Source organism: Talpa europaea (genome assembly GCF_964194135.1).
Source record: "Talpa europaea genome assembly, chromosome: 5".
In the NCBI taxonomy this organism is placed as follows: Eukaryota; Metazoa; Chordata; class Mammalia; order Eulipotyphla; family Talpidae; genus Talpa; species Talpa europaea.
Window position 1 is genome coordinate 32,155,951 of NC_140071.1, and position 21,735 is coordinate 32,177,685.

General features: G+C 38.5%; 1 protein-coding gene across 1 annotated transcript in view; it reads left to right on the forward strand.

Annotated features, from left to right (window-relative positions):
- Positions 1-7,455: 7,455 nt before the first annotated feature.
- Positions 7,456-21,735, forward strand: part of LIX1 (limb and CNS expressed 1) — a gene marked incomplete at its 3' end in the record, with an annotated part of 50,319 nt that continues 36,039 nt past the window's right edge. Inside the window, exon 1 of the mRNA XM_084233403.1 lies at positions 7,456-7,705. Within this exon, the coding sequence (XP_084089529.1) occupies positions 7,624-7,705 (82 nt within the window). The 5' untranslated portion in view covers positions 7,456-7,623. The remainder of the gene's footprint in view (positions 7,706-21,735) is intronic.

The following is a 21,735-nucleotide window of genomic DNA, read 5'->3' on the forward strand; positions in this document are numbered from 1 at the left end:
ACTCACTTCTCCAGGATGGAAGGATGAGTTTAGTAGGTGCTCTGTAAGAGCACTTCCTCACACCGTCTCTGGGGCAGAGGGTCATTTCATCATCAGATTCAATACCCTTGGGGGATGAAGGCTTACTATCTTCATTGTTCTTCATCCCTCAGAAGTTTGACCCTGATTTGCTTTCTGCAGTACTAAAGCCATCTTATGCAACAGTATAGGGCTGAGGAAGAGGTCAAGTTCAGGATAACCATGAGTGACACATAACCATGGGAATGGAAGTAACTCCAAAGCTTTTACAATATTTGCAAAGACTGATATTTCATTTTAAAGATAAATTTTTCTTCTACCTTAATACCGTAAATAATGATGTCAAAATTGATATTTTATATTACATTTAGAATTGGATTATTGTTGACTTGGTTCCATAAGTAGGAGCATATCTCATAATACTAATAATACATATTAATGGGAATGTATATCATAATACTACCTGCTTCCATTTAAAAATAACCACTTGAACTAAACAATTTTTTTTAAATGCTTACGATAAACTTTCAGTGGGTATAAGAGGGTTAACTTACTTTTAGGGGGAAAAAAATACATGTTCACACATCAGTTTCCAATTGTTTGGTATCATATGAATGATATCAGGAGGAAGTACACGAATGTCTAAAGAATTTCTGCTAGCTGAAAGTGTCCTCTATTTGGAGAGATGAGAATAAAGACACACAGTTACAAAGCAGACTACTAAAGAGCCTGGCATCATTGAGGCATGCTGAGGAAATTCCAAGTACTGTGGATGAGTAGAAGGCCAGAGTGATTTGGTGAATTTTCGAGAGAGAAGGAGGATTTGGTTGAATAGGTAGACTGAAAAAGAGAGAGATTGTAAAGAGGAAATCATGCATAAAATCTGAAAGCCAGCAATGAATGTAGTACCCTCATTATGCTGTAGTTGGGAAAATAGTGTTTGTTTAGCAAAGGACAAACTAAAGAGGAATTTGAATTTTTTTTTAAGTCCAACTTGACTTATTAGGAAAAGGAATAATTGTAGGTTTTTAAGAAGGGCAGTAATTTGATTTTAAAAGGAGGAAAGGGTAGAACAAAGGGAACTTTGCCAGTGTTGGAATAAATTGAAGGGACCTGGAAAGAATCTTAGTTTGTTTCTACAGTGTCCTAAGTATTAAGGTTAAGAAAACCTGGAATCAAATATTCTTATATCATGCAAGTGTTTTAGGGATTCTTTGTTGTTTTTATTTTAGGGCTAAGTAAACACTTTTACATGTTAAATTGCTTGCCCAAAGTCACATTGAGTGAGTACAATTGAGGTTGAGTAGAGGAAAACAAACTTTGTGTTGAGCCCAATGGTTTCTTCTGCAAATTCACTAGGGACCATGACCTTTGACTTGTCTTTCTGGTACTGTAGACGTGTGAGAGAAGACAGTACTCACAATCTCACAAGAGGTCCAAGTTCAAAGTCCTATCCTCCAGAAAGTTTTCTCCCCTTTTAGAAAACAATGACTTTCGTGCATCCCTGGTGGCGCAAGGGGTTAAGATACAACCTATGAAACTATCCACAGCCACTGCAGCCTGAGTTCAATCCCCAGCCAGGCCAGGGAACAACCCGCATGGTACAGCAGACCTCTCCTGACTAGCCCGCTGCTCCCCTTAGCAATGTGTTTCAGTCAGTCTGCCCGTTCTGTTCCCCTCTGCCTCTGGTGAATCCTTTCACCCCCCACACCACTGGCCTATACCCCAGTTCTTGTATGCATAAATAAATCTTAAAAAAAGAAAAGAAAACAATGACTTTCCCATAAGTCTTTTCATCTCACAAACCCAAGAAAACCCATATCCACAGATGAAAGTCCTAACTGGAACTTTTCTAATTTTTCATGGGCAAATTGGATGGCAGCAGAATGGTTGGCCTTGGAGAAGTTTTTTTTCCTTGAACTCAAGGCTACTGAGTTACCTTAAGAAGATAAGAAGAATATATTACCCTCTAACCTGGTCTTTCTTCAGTTTCAATTTGTGGGGGGAAAAAAGTCCCAGCCCTCTTTTTATAGTTTCTTATTTCTCCTTTAAACAAATTTTCAAAAGAAATAATGTTTCTTCTGTGTCAGCAAGATGCATGCTAAATGCAGTGCTCTGGTTGGGGCTGCATAGGAAGTAAAATGGAAATTATAGTTTACAGTGTGAAATGGATGGGCACAGGCTTTTATCTTAATGTAAGCATAACCAGAAATGTGGCCTGAATTGAATTAAGAGTATACTAATGATGCAGTCTTTACAGGAAGCTCCATCTAAAATATATGGAGCTGTGAAATTACTGGCTTGCTTGAACCTAAGATCTCCATCAGCTAGCTAACCTCCGGTTTAAGTTATTTGTTTATAACCAATCAACATTCTCCCTGGGTTTGTTTTAATCTAATAATAATTTTTTTTCATTCTTTATCTGCTCACTAATGTTGCAAAGATTTCAACATCTCATTCAACTCATATCCCCAGAAACATTACTTTAGCTAAAGAAGAAAAGGTAGTTCCAGTTAGCCGGTGCAGACTGGGTGTGTGTCTCCTCCACAGCAAGTCCAATGAAGACTGACTCAGTCTCAGCTGGAGTTTCCATGCCTCTCAGGATCAGTCTGATCACTTGATAGCCACAATTTGTGTAGTTTTCTCCTGACTACCCAACATAATAAATTCCTGTCCTAAATAGGGGGAGTGGGGGGAGGGGGAGATTTTTGTGGTAAAATGTGGGGAGAGGGAGAGGCATAAACAATTAGATTAACGTTTATGAAAATGTAAAGGTTGCTGGCTAAATCCACTCCAAAATCAAAACAAAAAAAATTTAAACTATCCTTTTCAAAATACACACATATTACGCTGGAAGTCAGCCAGTTACACTTAAGGTAATCAGTTCAGCTTTCACAAAACACATATCTAGTGACCCTAGAGTTTGGTGTCCTTATCTCCAATCTTACACATCTGAGCTTCCAAATTCTCCCACTTTTACATAACTGACTTTATCCTGGAAGTGTAGGCCCAGGAACTAGCAAAGGCTCCCTCAAGGATCTCTTTTGTCTCTAGAGTATTTCTTAAAGAATCAATGTTATTTCCCTTGGAGATCAACCAATATAAGGCTGAATAACAGAGCACATAAAACAATCCAAGATGACATGGGCTCAGGGAGATTGGATTCTCAGGTAAAGGGGTCAACTGCATGGTAGAAAATAGAAACCAGGCTTTGGGTGGCAATCATAATGCTGTATACCTGAGTTCTATACAGTGGAATAAGTCAATGTTCAATAAATTTTTTTTAATTACCCCATGAAAAGAAAAACCATTAAAAAAATAATAAAGATGATTGGGGCACATTCAGGATGTCAGAGAGAGAGGTATGTGTTTGTATGTGTCCTAGATAAATGAGAGATTTGCTTTCAAAGTGTTTTCTGTTTAAGAGTGTTAGCTCTGCTCAGGAAAATAAGAGGCACTTTACTAGTGGCTTTATCTGCATGGGGGGTATTATTTTAGAAAAGCATTTTTCATAATTTTCTATGAAAGTGAAACATATTTCTGTAATCTCTAAATGAGATAAAATCAGTTTCATATTTGTTCATGTAGTTCAACAGATTAATACTTATTGATGATTTCCTAATTGTAATGAAATACCAATGAACAAATGTCCAAGATCAAGTTTTTATGTAGCCTGCGATTTTAAATTTCTTTTGTCTAATAATCTGAAGTTGCCTTTCTAATTGACCGGCTCTTAAATACATTGATTAAAACATCTCTTTGGTCCTTTCTTAGTTGAGAGTAAACAAAGTAACAATGAGCAACCATTCCATTCCTTTGACTTGTTCCTTCCCTGTCAAGAGTTGATGTTACCCAGCCATTTATTTCTCCCACTGGTCTCTTCCTATTTGAGGTTAAACAAAGCTGACACTGAACAGTCATTAGCCAGTCATTACCGCTGCAAATTCCATTTCTTCTTGGCCATTTTCCCTCCCACAAATGCCCCAGGCAGCTCTGGCCCTTCCCATGCCCCCTACCCAACTCCCATTGGAATCTGGAAGGACATGATGTCAGTCATTTCCCATTGTTTTTATAAACTATTTGCTCTCTCTTTTAATCCATTTAGTTACATGACTCCAACTAGCTATCCTTTATTTACTCTATCTTAAATTATACATTTTTAAGAATTGAGGCATTAGCAAGTAAACAAAGAAATTATTTCAGGAAAAATAACTTTCCTGAAACTCAATCAATATCTGTTCCCTTCCACAATCACCTGATTCTCTAGAGATGAATGGTTATATATTGATTCGCTCAGGCCCGATTACTGCAGATTTAGTCTTTGGTGTCCGCATGTCTTGTTCTGAAAACTTTCAAGACTGGCGTCTCAGCAATTTCACTGCAGCTTCCCCATCATTACCACTCTCTTGCTTTACCTACCCTAGCCTCTTCTGAACATAGCAGATTATGTTGTGGGGAGTCCAGGAGGATATTGGAGGCTCCTTCCTGCTGTTAACTAAAGATGATTCTTTGATGCATTGGTTATGTTTTCTAACAATCTGGAGTTTATTTCAATTGGTGACTCCCATCTTTTTATCATTTGTGTACCTGTAAGGAACCATTTAACAGCAAAAATGTTATGAGGATGCCTTTCTCCCTAACAATAGGAATGAGTTTTCTTTCCCTTATCAGAAAAAAATCATTGCCATAGACATTTTTGTCTCATTGTGCATAAAATGGTGCAAAATATTGACCTTGATTTGACATATTCTCAGAGGTCTCTGTATTCCCTGGGGCTTGGACTGTGTGCTATTACATGAGCCTTTCTATTTCCCCAAACTCTCTATACTTGGTATTAGTCTGATAAGAATTATGAAAACATCATTTTGGTTTTCATCATAGTCATCTGCCGTTGTTTCAATTCTTTAATTTTTCTGCTAGCATTTGCCTCAGGTGGTTGTGGTTGATAGTGAAATCTAACATGTGAACTATATAGCATCTGCACTAAAAATAGACACATGGCACAGGGGTTTTTCAGACTCTTCCATTTCTATATCAAAAGAGAATAGTGAGAAACCAGCTAGTTGTTTTTCTAGAGCAAAAGACTTTGAAGAGGAGAAATCGTTGTGGGCAGAGAAGGAAAAAATACATAAGCCAGGGTTTTAAAAAACATCTACTAAAAGATGAAGCTTAATGGGAAAGAAGAAATTATAACTATTCAAATGAGAGCTTGTAAAATCCACCTTTCTAGAATTCTCTTTTCATTTCTTAAAGTATAATTCATTAAAGATTATGTTATTTTTGTGAAATTATCTTGGCAAAGTTGTCTTGGGGGTTTCTAAGAAGATGCTCAGTTTGCCACTTTTATAAAAAAGTCTTGTGAAGGTTGAAAATTAATTTCTTAACACATTCATATCTTTCATTTTAGTTACTAGCATTGGTGTGAGTATATTTGAATTTATCCTATTTCTTTGTGTCTCTTGTATTAATAAAAGGATATGAAATTATAGGAATACAAGTGATTTGTTTGAAGACCAGTTCAGCTTTTAGGAAATAAATGCATGACTACCCCAAAGATTAAAAAAGTCTTAATAGGACATTTATTTTACATGGGAAAAATTATTTGGAATAATAAAGCAGGAACTTTTCCTGAAGTTGCAATTTGAAAAAAAAGTTTTGATAATATCTTTGCTTATTTGTAATATAACCACAGGATCGTAGAAGCTAGATCTAAAAGAGACCATTTAGTTCAACCCCCTAGTTTTGTAGCTGAGATCTCTGAGCCCAGCAAAGACAAGTGACTTCCACTAAGTTAGACACATAACAAAAATTGAATTCCGAGTCTTACTAATTCCAAATTCAGTGCTCCCTACACTACTTTACACAACGAAAATATTTCTATGTACTACTTGAATTAAATTTAATACCATATAAAGGCCCATTTGTTGATTGAAATCGCAGCCTCAATCATTTCTTTTTTTTCCTGTGTTTTATATTATCAGCCTCACTCCTTTAAAAATTCTATATTACTTTTCCTGTTTCTGTATCAAAAATCTTGAACATCTTGGCTTCCAATTCAATATCACACAGAAAATACTCATTTATTTGTACTTTGTGACCAGTCAATGTATAATAGTTTCTGTCCATAGAATGTCTAGTTTCTGTTTTAAATTATAAACTCTTAGATGGCGAGGACACAGGCAATTTCCCATTCTGAACAACCCATGAAAGCACACATTGGGACCCTAAACAAGTATCTTAACATGAAGTGCTACTACGTTCAAGTTCTTTTTTACAATACTATCCGCACTGCACAGCTCTGTGTCTCTGTCGTGTGTGGCACACACTCCCTGTGGGTGCTTGCTAAGTGTGATCATTATAATAGGAATTACTACTGCAGCTCTGTTCCTTCTGTTTCCTTTTATTAAGCTCACCCTCCTACCAACGAGCTGGAGAAGCTTATCACATGGAAAACATTATTTTTATATAATCTTTAAAGGACTGGTTTCACTTAATCACATAATGCAACATAATTATGGAATCTAGAATGTGGAAAGAATCTCTTGTGCCTAGCCTTGAACAATATTTTTCTAAAAAATAAAGAAGTTCTCAATAACCCTTCCACATAGGTTACAGTCTTTTGTCTCTGACAGAATCCTTATTACTTCAATGGATTACCATGACTTATATTTCTGTCTCCTGTGGAAAAACATTTAGCATTGTTGTGAGACGTGTAGCACATTGGTTAAAAAAAAAAAAGCTGTTTTCTTAAGATCTTTTAATGGCCACTATATTCTTTTGCTAAGTTTTTGTTTGTTTGTTTTGCTTCTCCTGAAATTTTTAACAGAGAGGAATAACATAAAATGAGAGCGAGGAGTGCATGATATCAGAATTAAAGTCAATCTTGGGAATGATTTGTCTTGAAGAGTAAATAGGGAAAGAAGTATCCCCAGGCAAGTTGTAAGTGTCCCAGATTTGACTTGCTGATACCTCTCAAATATGACTATAATGGGGGGGGGGGGCTTACAACCAGGTTCCCAAAAAGATGCTCCTGGATTCAAATAGAAGTGACCCTTTGATGCCTGCCTGCATCCACAATCTTTATAGCTCTTCTTTATCAAGAAAGAATTAAGTTACTCTGATTATGAGCCTGAAGCCCAGAGCTGGAAACTCCTTTGTTACTATGGAAATTTCCTTGAGAAACAACCTTCTTGATTCTAGGTAGTTGGGGGCAGCACAGTTGAAATTGAGGGACCAGAAGAAATAGCCACGTCAGAAAGCTGCACACCATTCAGGCAAAATCTGGTTGGAGAGGAAAGCTATTCCATGATTCCGGAACTTCCCCAACTAGCCTGTAGGTGGGTGTGTTTAACAGAAGGAAGCAATGGGAATTCGCCTGTCAGCCAGCCTTTAGAGCTAATTAGCTCAGCATACAACAAAGATAAGTGAGCCTAGGAGGAGGGGCCCCTGTGGGGTCTTTAGATTCTGGGAAATGTCTGATTGGCAGATGTTAAAAGGGATTCTTTGGTAATCCTGTGCATCAATGAGCTGCACAAATTCAGTCCAGGACTGCAAGAATTCAGGCATGAGGACACTGTGCAGCAAGCGCGCACAGGCAGACTCAAGATGGACAGAACCTTGGAGTCCCTGAGACATATCATTGCCCAAGTCTTGCCTCACAGAGACCCAGCTCTGGTCTTCAAAGACTGTAAGTACTGAAAGGGAAAAAGTTGTGTTTTTTTTTTTTTTTTTTACTTTTTTAGAAAATAGCCCTAAACGCCTAGTCACATCCTATTTAAGCATGATTTCTCCTAAATCTCTGTAGTCGTGTGCTGTGGTCAGAGTGATATTTAACTTGTTCCTGACTTCAGTCAGATGAATCATTTCATTTCAGCTATGGGTATTGGTCACTGGGTTATTTTGTCAATGATAGAACTTGCTAACCATTTAGAAGTCTTGCCTAAAAATCTAAGGCTCATCTAAGATGTAGTGAACTTTTCCAGATGCTGATTTAAGTAAAGCAAGGCTGATTGGTACTAAGATTAAAACTGAAAATAACTTGAGTATGATAATAATATTTCCCTTTATTTGTTAACCTGCTTAAGCTATTAACATTGATTAATAGATTCTGTTAAAACAAGTTTTGTGTTTGTTGAAATTTTTGTTGCAAACAAAAACTAACAATAAATCACCACTGAGGACTTGAATTTTGGTGATAAATTATAACACTTCAGTAAAATACCAATAAAATAAGATTTCTCTTCATCAATACCCTCCTCCCACACCCCCCAAGAAATCTAAATGTCTATGGCAAAGTTATTTCAAAATATTTTTTTAATGACTATGAAAAATAATTCAATCAAGGTTTCCAATTCTAACAATACTATTAAACCATTTGTCATGTAACTTTGTTTCTGGAACCAATTTGATTTCTTGCTGCTGCAAAACAGACTATCTTCAAGTTGTATCTTATCTACAGTGGGTTTCGCATTACAAAGGGCTTCTGAAATAGAACTTTGCTATGGAACTGCCCAAAAGGTAAAATGCATATGGATTTTTTTTTTTTACTTCAATAGGTTACAGGTTTCTTTGTGGATTTCGTTATGTTTGTCTCCATCAAACATCAATGGTTTGCCTTCTGATTGCTGAATAATGTTAGTTTCCAGATGTCCCTTTGGTTTATATTTCTCATGTGTGATGAAGAAAGAAATGTTAGACCATTTTATTCTATAAATTTTTCTTCTTAGAAATTAAATTGTAACCAATCTGTTCTCTCAGGCATAAAGAAAAAATTCCTCTCTCTCTCTCTCTCTCTCTCTCTCTCTCTCTCTCTTTCTCTTGCGCTCTCACCAATATTGTCTTCAAGGAAGTGTCAATAGCTGTTAGAACTAATAAAAATCACTCTCTCCCCCAGTCTAGCCTAGAGACTATTCGCATGTGATGTTTCTTTAAGTCAAAAGGGAAGGAAAGAATGTCTCTTTCTTACAATAACACAGAATTTACTAGTGAAAGGCAAAAGGGCTCTTGACCTGCCTAAAACTTTAGATAAACTGCACAGGACCAGTGGTCTTATAATGAGGGTTTAGCTAGTGGAATCAATGAAAAGAAGCAGAGGGAAAGTTTTTCACTGAGCTCATTGTGAATTTTAGAAGTTTAATCCAAAATTCTGTGGTCCACTTTTTTTTTTTAAAGATTTATTTTTGCATGCAAGAGCTGGGGTACAGACCAGAGATGTTGGGGGGGGAGGGCGGTGAGAGGATTCACCAGAGACAGAGTGGGGAACAGAACAGGCAGATTGACTGAAATACACTGCTGAGGGGAGCAGGGATGAGGCAGAAGAGATCTGCTGTGCCATGTGGGTTGCTCCCTGCGGTGGTTAACCCCTTGCGCCAGCAGGGAGGCCCCTGGGGTCCACTTTTTAAACTGAATTAAATTCCAGCAATTGTTTACAGTTTCGCAGAGAGAATAAAATAGAAAAGTGTTAAAATAAAAGTGTACATTTTATTCTTCCATCCAGACTTTTGGAGTCCTTTTTTATATGTTTTCATTCATTAACAAAGAGGCTAAATTTGTTTCATTGCCTCTTATTTACGCTAGAATAGACGATCCCTCTAAATCTATTGCATGCCTTAGAAAGTGTGAATATATTATACCGCTGATCCCCTCTCATAAGCCAAATGGCAAATTTTTTTTTTTTTTTTATAGAGAGGCATGTTTTATTTATTTATTTATTTGTTTGTTTGTTTGTTTTGTTTATACATGCACTGGGTACAGTCAGAAGCGCGGGAGGGTGAGAGAATTCACCAGAGCCAGAGCGGGGAGCAGAGCAGGCAGAAGGACCCAAGTACACTGCTGAGGGGAGCAGCGGGCGGCAGGAGAGGTCTGCGCGCCATGTGGGACCCTCCTCCGGTGGCCGGGGAGCAGCCGGGGATCGAACCGGCGCCACAGAGGCTGCGGGCAGCTTCGCAACCCAGCGCTCAACCGCTGCGCCACCGGGGAGGCCCCAAATGGCAAATTTTGTACCAGGATTTTTCATACCATCAAAACATTCAAACACTTATTATCCTCCTGGAATAAATGGGCACGAGCTTTCTTACATTCTGGAAAAGGATATAAAACATCTGCCTGAGGGCCATGCCAGACATTGGAAACCTATCTAGCACATGGCAGAGGTTAGCATGAGGAGTCATTTTCTTTGGCCAACCCCTAAGTTGCTGCCGCCACACTCCTGTTTTACACAGCCTGTAAAAAGCTGCCATCAGCCTTGAATGGCAGATTCTGAGCCTCCTCTCCTAGAAGTTCCTGACTTCTCTGCCCCCAGCCCAGTCCAATTGCTTCCTGCCAGAAAGAAAGAACTAAGCACATGTCACTGCCAATTCCTTAAGAAAAATTGCTACCTTGCTTTCCTGTAAGATGAAAAACCAATCCACAAATTTTTAAAATCCAGCCCAGCTGAACAAAGAAGAACAAAAATCACTCAGAGGTCTTTTTCTAAATATCTCTCCTATAATTGCAAAGGCATTTTTCTCTCTTCATTTTTGGAAACACACAGTAGAGAAGATGCAGAGGATCATTTGATTAATCTGTTGCCCTCAGTTGGCTTCTGACTTGTTAAGAACAAGCAATAGTACATGGAGTTTTTCCTTCAAGTTGGCCAAGAGACGCACCAACAGAATTTTTCTGGTCTGAGACAGATGCACATAGGATTAGTATCATTCACTTAATTAAATAAAATTTGCTTTTCTCAGCCAAGGAGTCCCTCCAAGTGACATTTTGCAAGCATTAAACCTCTCATTTCTTTTAGACAAAGTGTTCATCTGGCAAAGTTGTGATTTGTTTTTTATTTCCTTTCCTGGAAGGAAAAGAATTCTGTACCATGCCCACCCCCCCTTCCCTATTTCACTTTTCAAATGAAAAGGCATTTGAGGTTTATGCAAATCGACAGTGGGCTGTTCTCCACTATCTGCAAGTCTCCATCTTGTACCAAGTAGCACTGGGAATCCCTGCACCACCAAACAGAATGTCTCTGCAGAGAAATTAAGGCGTATCTCCAAGCTGCTCTCCATTCTTGGCTTTGTGTAATATCCAGTTTCTTTTCATGTGTCATGTCCAAATTCTAGCAACCAAAGATGAGCTATTCTAAAAACCAGCCCCTGTCAGCAATTCTGAGTATATGTGAGCTTACTATTTGTTTGCCACTGTTTGACAATTCCTCATACGTTTTCTCAAAGGAAACCACCACATGATTTCAAGATGCTTGCACTTTCAGATTCTAATCTGAGTCTTAACTCTTTCAAATTATAAGAGCAGGTAATAGTCTTATCTGCCATCTTTGGACTCTTTCTTCATCCATTCATAGTAATACTCAGATGTCAAGTCCTTATCGTGTGAAGATGGGCACTATGCTAGGAACATTTATTCTTCACAGCAAGCCAGTTATGTGGGTACTGTTGCTATCGATAGGTGAGGGAACTCAGATGCATTATGGCAGTTAAGGTGACTTGTCCAAGGTTACAACAGCTTGTAAGTAAAAGAGCCAGGGTTTGCTCTTCCAACTCACCTTGAAGTCATTACAAAACATTGCCTCTTAAAGTTGCTATATTACATATTAGTCATGCTGTTAGATCAATAACTGTTTGGAAAACAGAGGAGGTAGAGACCTGAACTTTTCTGAAAGTAAGGAGAAAACCCATTCAATAGGCAAATCTGAACAAGGGTATAAGAGAGAAGGGCATCTTTGAGGAGAGAGAACTTGTCCAAAGCCAGATCAGGCAATGCAAAAAAAATCGATGCATTGAGGGAGGTGGAGACAAGTCTGAGAAGGCAGGTGGAGTCACACTGAAATGTAGGCAATGGGGAGCCATTGGAGTTTACAGTGATCCTAGATTAGTTCTGGAAGTTTATGGCCTATGTTGCTTTCGGGAAAAGATTATATTGACATCTGTTGGAAGTACACTTCCTGACACCAGGCTGGAGAGAACTAGCTTTTTCACAGCAAGATTCCTTTTGTCTATTCAGGCAAGATACAAGATTTGTGAATGTGAGCCTGCCCCAGGGAAGAAACCACTTTTTCTAAGTGAAGGCCAAGGTCAAGGCAAAAGTTCTCAGATTGTTGAAAAGTAGCTTAGTTGTCACTGCAGCCATGAGCATGCTTAAGTTTCTTACAAAGTGACATGATAGATTTCATTGACATGTTTCCACAAATTTTATAATGAAAAAATAGACTTGAAACTTCTCCAAACATTGCACAGGTAGGAGGAAATTTCTCACATATTTACATTACCTCTTCAACTTAGGGGAACATTTTTATGCATAAAAGGTTCTATTACATCAGATAGGTGAACACATAAAAAAAGTACATTTTATTTATAAAAAGTACATTTTATTTTTATTTAAAAATATCTTTGTAAACATGAATCTGGCTGTATGCAACATGAGAGCAAAAATCCTCAAGAGTCATGTATTTTCTCCATCCTCTGCCTCTTGGTGTAGTTACCTGAAATCTATGAATTTGATGATACATTTATGGATTTTGCATTTCACAGAGTAGGATGTAAGGGATGAAGGTACTTATGCAGTAAAATCCCTACACATATTGCATTGCATTCCACTACATAAAGTGTGCCTGAAAAAATATAGTTTAGGAAAAAAAAACCAAAAACCTCCACTGCTGCATAGTTCATTTTACATTAATGATAACATCTTAATTACAATAATTGAACTCTGCTAATTGTGGCATCTAAACTGTGGGAGTCTGTTCCACTGAAGCCTATTTAAATACTAATTTTACTTTATTTACTACAGGATATGTCTTTTTTTATCTGAATTTATGCTCAGAGAAAAATGCATATTTCATTTTCAGCTATTACTGACTTAAGCACTATCCTGTTCTTTTTAATTTAGTAACTATACAGTGTGAAGACTTCAAATACTGAAAATATCAGCCTTAATTTTTTGATCACGAGTGGCCACATCTGCCCTAATACATTTATTTCTTAGTATGAAAATGAGATTAAACAAATCAAAATAAAATTTTGATTGACATCCATTCTGTGATCAAATCTGATACCTCTTCATGGTCTGCTGTCTCATCTCACCACAGGCTTTTTTTTTTAACAGTTGAGATTTGTTAGCCTGAACTCAACTTTAACAACTTCTGAAATTCATGTGTTAAGTTACAGCCCATAATAGGATACAGCTGCACGAGGGTGAGTTTCTAAGCATATGATTTTTCTGTTTAAATGACACGGTTTTACTGATTATGTGCTACAGATTGATTTAAGAAATGTAAGACAACTTTAGAAGCCTTTCATACAAGAATCTTCTTTATTTAATACATTTCATATTGAAGTTTTAACCCTAAAGGCTCTGATTTCTTTTCCTCTGTGTTCAAATGCTCACAAAAACTTACTCTATCAAGATAGTTAAAACAATCCTATTTTAACAAAAAGAAAAAAAAGAATCCCATTGGAAGTTCAATATTGACAAAACAGGCAAGGCACTCCCTGAGTCTCTCTGTGTTCTCTCACTGGTGCCCATGGAATGCTATTTGAGTTATGGTTTTGCTTTTTTTTTCCCAGCTGCGATGATAATCAGTTGATCCCTATTTTGATCTCATCCACTTAGGCAGCTGCAGGGACCCATCATCTAGTCACCACTCCTCTGGCACATCCGCCTGTCCTGTGTAGTTTACATTTCTCTCGTATGGTTTTGTACAATGAGTTATAGCTTGGCGGGCATGTTTTTATCCACAGCTACATAGGAAGTCCCAAGAAGGCAGAGCCATACCTTGCACTTCTGTGTAACCCAAGGTGCCCCCCACAGCACCAGGCACCGAGCAGGTACACAACAGACATTTTCTGGTTGTGCATTGGTTTTCTCCTTCATTAAAAGGATGTTATATTTTTTCCCATTATTAGGTGTTAGATGTTTCCCATTGTTTATGATGAAATAAACTGTTTCATTTCAATCATGCCTTCTAAGACTTCCTCCACTGGCACCTTGATCACAACTGAGTTGCACACAGGTTAAGTAACAGTCAGGTGAGACAGAAACCTCCATAGGAAAAGAGGCTCCAAAAATAAACACAGCTACCTTGGACAACTTCCCCAGAACACTGCGTGATTGGCGATGCCCCACATTGGCACCGTAACTTAGTTGCTAATCCTATGTCTCTCCTAGGTCTGGCCTTTAGTGTGGGTCCCCAAAGGCTATGCGCCTTGCTCTTTAGAACCAAGCAATCTCTGTCCCTTGTACATAAACCCTAGGTAGATTGCTGCAGTGGGGTCCTTAAGAACTTTCATTTAATGACTAAACTCACATTTGCACAGATTTGATCATTTTAGCTAAACAGAATTGGTCAGCAAAACAACAATTTTGTTTCTTTTTTTCTTGGCAGGGTGGGGATTCCTTCTTAGTTATCTAAAATCAATAGTCCTACAAAGTCTCTTTTAACTACAATGAAATATTGATGCCTAATGGAACATGGGAAAAATATATACTTTCTAATTGGTTAAATAGATTACATCGGGCTTTTATTTTATGCAGTTTTTGTGATTGGATGACGTCATCTGACCCAGAGTGCACATATTAGCCACACATGGGAACTCAGGCTTGCTGTTACTGTTTAATCCAGTACTCAATGATATTTCATTTCAATTTAACTTTGTCATTCCCCCTTGCTCCTTCATAGTCTTTCCTCTCTACTTTCTTTAAAAAAAAAATTACCCTGCACTTCCAAAGATATATAAGGGTTTTAAAAATGTGTTATTTAAATTCCTCCCACAAATGATTTACAGTTTAGTAATTTTAATTCTAAAGATGAAAATTAAAGCAAAAAGAATGATATCTTGCTTTCATATTTTGGAGAATCTCCCAAGAAGTTAACTGTGTAAAACAACCCAAAGGATTATAATTCTCTCAGGAAAGTATTCAGGATAGGGGATGGAGACCAGACCAGAAGAAAAGAAAAAGCAAACAAAGGAGAAACACAACCAGCTTGCCAGCTGCTGCAGGGGCTGGGCATTGACTCTGGAGCATTAACTAAAAGAAAGTTCCTCTGCTGGGAACAAAGCAAGACTCCGAGCTGTCTCAGTCCTGCTGTGTGGCTGTGGCTACCTTTGAAAGAATGTCTACACAAAAGAAAAAGGGGCCCAAGATTCCTGCACATTGTGGCCAACCCACAAGCTTTGTCAGCAAGATTTCATTAGCCTGGTAAAACCTGGAAATGCCTGAGGATGGTTGGAAGCCACTAGACAGCCCCTCGGCTGGTCCATCAATGTCCTGGGTTCCCTCAAGCCAAGCACAAGACCCAAAGATACCCCATTTTGCTACCAATTCTGTGAGAAGGGAACCTTGGTGTGAAGTCTTGAGCCCATTAAACTCTTGGGGGGATGGATCCTTTTCCATTTTTTCCTCAATAAAACTAGGAAATCACAGTGGTTGATTGAATTGCTAGAAAAGAAAATACAAATTAACTTTTAAAATATCACCTGTTAAGGCTAATTTAATTAGAGATTATATTAAAATATTACATAACATAAATCCATCTGCTTAAAGGCAGAGAATCAATTTGAAAATATGTGAATCATCTTGAAAGCCTCTTAATGATTTATCCTTAAATGGTAGTCTTTCCAATTTGTCGTTAATTGTTTTTGGCAAGGGAAATTACACCCAGCTTGAATTTTTTCTCTTGGAAGGCATAAAAACAATTGGTTCTTTTTTATTTTAGGTAGATTTATAACACACTTTAGGATCCGTTTTTGCTGACAAATGACTGTCTTCCATGCAGGACTCACCTCATATTAGGTAATTGAACTGGACAATGAACTATATTTCTACATTCCTGAAGCATAAGCAGTGATTAAACATTAATTTAAAATAATTACCTTCCTTTGTAGTTTTTGCTAAGAACAGATCTATTGCCTTGAGATTCATTAAAAAGTGAAAAATGGGGCAAACCTCCATGTTCCCAAATTTTGAGACTTATGTAGCATTTCATCCATTCATTTTCTGACTGTGATAGTGTTGACTTTACAAATGAATAAATATAAAAAAGATTTTTTTCCTTTCCATCTCTGAACTCTTGCATATTTTAGAAATAAATTAAATAGCACAATGTACACAATTAGAAAGCTTCCAGACTTGCTGACTATTTTTAGAATATTTAATGACATGGTTTCCAATCCAGGAACACTTAGTAGCAAGATGCAATATGCAAGCATATAATCATGCCTTTTCCTTTCTTCCTTTACCTTCTCTAACTGCACAAATAATAGCTACCACTCTAGTGCTTTCTATGTTTGAAACTATTCTGAACATTTTCCAATGTAAGCCTTACACCACCACCACCTGTGATGTAGATACTGTATTTTACATCTAGAACTGAAGTGTGGAGAAGTTAGGTGTCTGTTTTTTAAAGATTTATTTATTTATGCATACAAGAACTGGGGTATAGGCCAGAGGTGCAGGGGGTAAGAGGATTCACCAGAGACAGAGTGGGGTAAAGAACAGGCAGACTGACTGAAATACACTGCTGACGGGAGCAGTGGGCGAGGCAGGAGAGGTCTGCTGTGCCATGTGGATAGCTCCCTGGCTGGCCAGGGATAGAACTAGTGCTACAGAGGCTGCGGATAGCTTCGTAGTGCTGTGCTTAACCCCTTGCACCACCAGGGAGGCCCTAGGTAGGTGTCTTGCAGTGAGAGCGACAGATTCAGACCTAGGTAATCAGAGTTCAAGCTTTTAACTACTAGGGAAACTGCCTGTTGATAAAAAGTAGTGAGATAAGATGCAGTATGCATTTTTGGGGTGTTTCAACCAGCATCTGTATTTGAGGGCTCCTCTCTAATGTACACTATAAGCCATGGGGCATTTTCACTCTCCTCACCTCAAATTCCACATGAAAACACAGATCATGTGTCCCTATTAGCGGCTCCATCATGTCCAGTCTATGAAAATGACAAGCCCTGAATTTTCAGAATTAAAATGCTCTGAGTGTCAAGTTGTTGACACTCGGACTTCCTGCCTCCTTTAGGCTGGCAGAAAAAACAGCCTTGCTTGCGTCATCTCCTACCCACTTCTCAGAGTTTTCTGTCCGAGTTCCTCCCAGAAAGCATTCTTCTCAGGCTCACCCAGATGTACAAGAGCAACTGTACATTTTCCACAACTGTCTGGACCCTTTCTCTGCATGAAGGCACCACCACAGGCAGGGCAGCACCTTAGCAAAAACAAAGGACAGGGGACTCTGTGCTTGGCTGTCCCCCCTACTTGGTTAAAGCTGGGGCACAGGGATCATGGAACTGGCTTCCAATTTTTAGGAGAAACTAGCTCTCCTTACTCCACCTCTTGTCAAAGTGTACCCCCTTCCTTATGGTGCCTTTTCCTATCCTTCCTGCACATAATTCCTTGAATGAGACATAACTATTTTCCTTACGCTTTTTGTCAAATGCCACCCTCACTCCTCATGGGGCACACCTGTCTCCCCACATCTGGGTCTGAACCTGAGGTGATTCAGCTTAGGTCCTCCTCCTATATGAAGATTTTTCCTGATCTTTTCAGCCCATATGTATCCACCTTTTCCCCTTGCGTTTATTTAATTACTATGCTATAAACTTTTAAGTTTAAAATACTAATATAAAATCATCTCTGTTCTGCAATGTAGCACACTAATATTTTGTCCAGTAATTATATTGTGAATATACTATGTCTGCAATCCAATTGTAGGTCTTTATGAACAGACGCCTGTCTTGAACTTTTTTTTCGCTCTAAACTCAAAGTCAAGGTCACCAGGTAGACCATGCCAGCGTCTCATTGCTGGATAATCATGGTGTTCTGTTCCACTGATATCAGAAGCAACTTTCAATCCTTTTCAAAGATGTCCCAGAGAGTCAACATAAATTAATTTAGCGTTGGCACTCCAAGAGAAAAGTCCTCACCATCCCCACTTAGCATTTTTCTAAGTTTAGATATCATAAAGCAAGCAAGTGACCAGCAATCACATGTCTACTCTGACAAGCCTTCATTTTTCTGTACCTGCTCCACTATTTCCAACTGGATCATGCTCTGTGGGCACCAGAGAGATTGACACATGAAACTTACTCTTCCACAAGCATGTTTTGACCTCTCCATGAATCCCAGTGATTTCCCTAACCTTCTACACCTTTAGACAATTGCACTGGAAATTTTCAGATATGTAGAGTTTTCTGATTCCAAATAAATTCAACAACTCCTTCTAGGTGAATAGCCTTGTGCTGGACACCAAGGAAGCTATAGAAGAATAAACTTGAGCTCCTGCCCTCTATAATCTCACAGTCTGCTGTGAGTTAAAAACAGGAAGCTGGACTCTGTAAGATGAATTGTTATCACAAGTCCTTTCATTCCTCTGAACAGAAGGAAGTCCAGCCAAGTCTGACTTGATAAATTTAGCCAGGAGCACCACATCCATTTTATTAGCATGGTTTCCAAGAGATTAAGTGCTAAGTCACAGGGCCACTAATGGAATAGAGCTCAGTAAAGAAGATTCATGTAGGCTGGAACCAGTGAACAAGGTATGATGGAGGAGGCGGTATTTCCTTTGAGGTATGGATGGATAGAGGGGAGGGGAAGAAACAACACTCAAGTAGAAGGGAGAACTTCAACAAAGGCAAAAATAAGCACGATGTTTTCAGAGATAGGTAAAGACACTGCTTTGGTTAATTGAGGATTTCTGCTCAAGTGTCAAAGTTTGGACAGCCGAGGAGTGACACATTGTTGGATGCCTTCACTGGTTGTTTGCCCTCGTTAAAGCCTCAGTGATGGCCTTTATAACCAAAGAGAAAGCTAAAGGACGGAGAAAAGAAAATGGAAACCTCATTTATTAGAGATTTGCTTAGGAATCTAATTACCACTCTGAAAACTGTCATGTTCAAATGTTAAAACTGAGTGAAGAAGAAAGCAGAAACACTAATATGTATAAACTATGTAACAAATTGTCTTATTGTTGATACATAAAATATTCACAACTGCTGAAAGGATTTGTCTTGGTCAGTTTGGGCTGCTGTAAAAAAAATATATCTATATCTATATATCTATATATATATATTATATAGATATAGATATATTTATAGATATGTATATATATACCATAGACTGGCTGGTTTAAGCCACAGAAATTTATTTTCTCACACTTTTGGAGGCTGGGAAGTCCAAGATCAAGTTGTCACCAGATTCACTTCTTGGTGACTACTCTTCTTGGCTTGTCAATGGCTGCCTTCTTGTTGTAGCCTCACTGAATTGAGAGAGGAAGTCCTACTATTTCTTCTTCTTATAAAGGCTCCATTCTCATGACCTCATATAAATCTAATTGCCTCCCAATGGCCCCACGTTCTAATACCATCTTATTTGGAGTTGGGATTTCAGCACATGGATTTGGTAGGGGATTTGGGGAAAATAAATGATCAGTCCATAATAGCATCTATCACTTGTGTTTGAACAAGCAATGTAGAGTGGAAGAATTAAGAAATGTAATGTGCAAAGTCAATTCAGAGGTTCAATGACTTTCTTTACCCCTCAGATGTTACAAGCTAATAGAATTCACAAAGAGAACTGAATTTCATGTCACTATTCCCAGGATCTCTCCAATGATCTCCTCTCCCTCTAGTTCCTTCCACACCCCAGCCTCAACTATTTAGTAATTCTATTTCTTTATAGTAATCAGTTACTTGACCACCTGTATAGTCATCTGTTATATATCAGTTACAATGACAAAGGCAAAACCAAAAAGTGACCTTTGGTTGCTAAACCCTGAGTTAGAAGGGCTGTTCTGCTTGTTCAGCATCAAATTGCTATTATCTGCTCTTCAGGTCCCCAGTTGAGGATTCACTCCCTCCTTCATGGCTGGTGGCTAGATTCACTGGATGACCAATTTATCTTGTCCTAACTGTGGATAAAGTCCTTTTTCTCTAGTCAATTGGGACTAAGTAGAAACTTTTCAGAAAGAACTTTACTAAATGTTGGGAGAAATAGTACATGGCCAGTAAAGGATGAATTCCAGACTGTAGCTTCCTGACCTTGTAGTAGAAGGCACATTCAGGCAGAGAGACCTGACCTTGACTATGCATATGCCCCTCTACCCAGGAAACCTCCTCTAAAACCTTGGTCTAGAGAGTCATCTGTTTTTGTTCCTCTTGTAGTCTCTCCTTTAGCCATTTTTTTCCTTGAAAGAAAGAACTAGAGATGGAGACCTCATCACAATTCTCTCTGAGGCAAATATTGACTGAAGGTGGGTCATCACCATACTTGTTCACATGGACACAGGCTGCTCATTCCATTTAAAAGTTTCAAGCTCGGGCCTCCCCGGTGGCGCAGCGGTTGAGCGCTGGGTTGCGAAGCTGCCCGCAGCCTCTGCAGCGCCAGTTCGATCCCCGGCCGCTCGCCGGCCACCGGAGGAGGGTCCCACATGGCGCGCAGACCTCTCCTGCCGCCCGCTGCTCCCCTCAGCAGTGTACTTGGGTCCTTCTGCCTGCTCTGCTCCCCGCTCTGGCTCTGGTGAATTCTCTCACCCTCCCGCCCTTCTGACTGTACCCAGTGCTTGTATAAATAAATAAATAAATCTGTAAAAAATAAATAAAGTTTCAAGCTGGAAAATTGGCAAATCATTTTATGAAAAATATATAAATATTGGCCTTGCTTTATTTGACTTGGTCAAGAAAAAGTGCCAGGAAAAATGGACCCTGGGAAAAGGTTAGTGAAGTAATTCTTATAAGAGCTCCTTATACCGCCCCCCACCAATAAATATCCTCACAAACGCAGCATGTCTTCTACACTTTTGATGACATTCAAATACTCAGCTAACATGTATCCATTCCTACTATGTTCTAGACATTGTGGGGTTGGAGAAAAATTTGTAATTATTTTTCTAAAGATCACTGTCTCCAGTGGAGCTAGATGGGTATGAAATAAACTTAAATGCTAAAATAATTAAGACTTGACTTGAGGTGAAAGCAGAATATAGAGTCAATGGTTATGTGATTATACCCTGAGCATCTTTTATTTCTTATCTATAAGTTTTGGCTGATATAATTTTCTAGGAAGCATAGTAAGGATAAAATGAGAAAATAGTGCCTGTCGTATAACAGGTATATGATCAGAGATATAAAGATAGCACTATCTTCCTAAAGCAATACTTTTCGAACTTTAACTCAAGAAACTGTATCAGTTGCCTGAGAATCTTGTTAAAAATGCAGATTCTGATTCAATAGGGCTTTGATGGGAACTAAGAGCCTGAATTTCTTACAGGTGCCCAGGTAATATCTGCTTTTCAGGGGCCTGCACTTTCAACACTTAGAAATAGTTTTGTTTTTGTTTTCATTTTTGAGGAGCTAACGCTGGAGGTGAAATCTTAAAAAATGAGTAGGTGCCATCCAGGAAGACTACTAACAGTAGAAAGAAGGATATGCCAGTAGCATTAAAAGTATGGGAGAGTGTGAGATATGGAGTAAAGTTTGGAATGAGAGTAGCAAGACCATAGGGTTTCTACATTTGCCAGGAGTTACTTATTCTGAAGGACTCAGTAAGATTTTAAGATGTGAGTGATTTGATCAATTATGAGATTCAGAGAGATTATCATGGAAACAACTGTAGAATGGGTCAGATGGGAGGCGATCAATGGGATATTGTGGTATATTTGATGATATGAACCAATCCAGGCAGTATGGACTCAGTGGAAGTGATCACAATAGGAGACATTAAGGATATGGAATT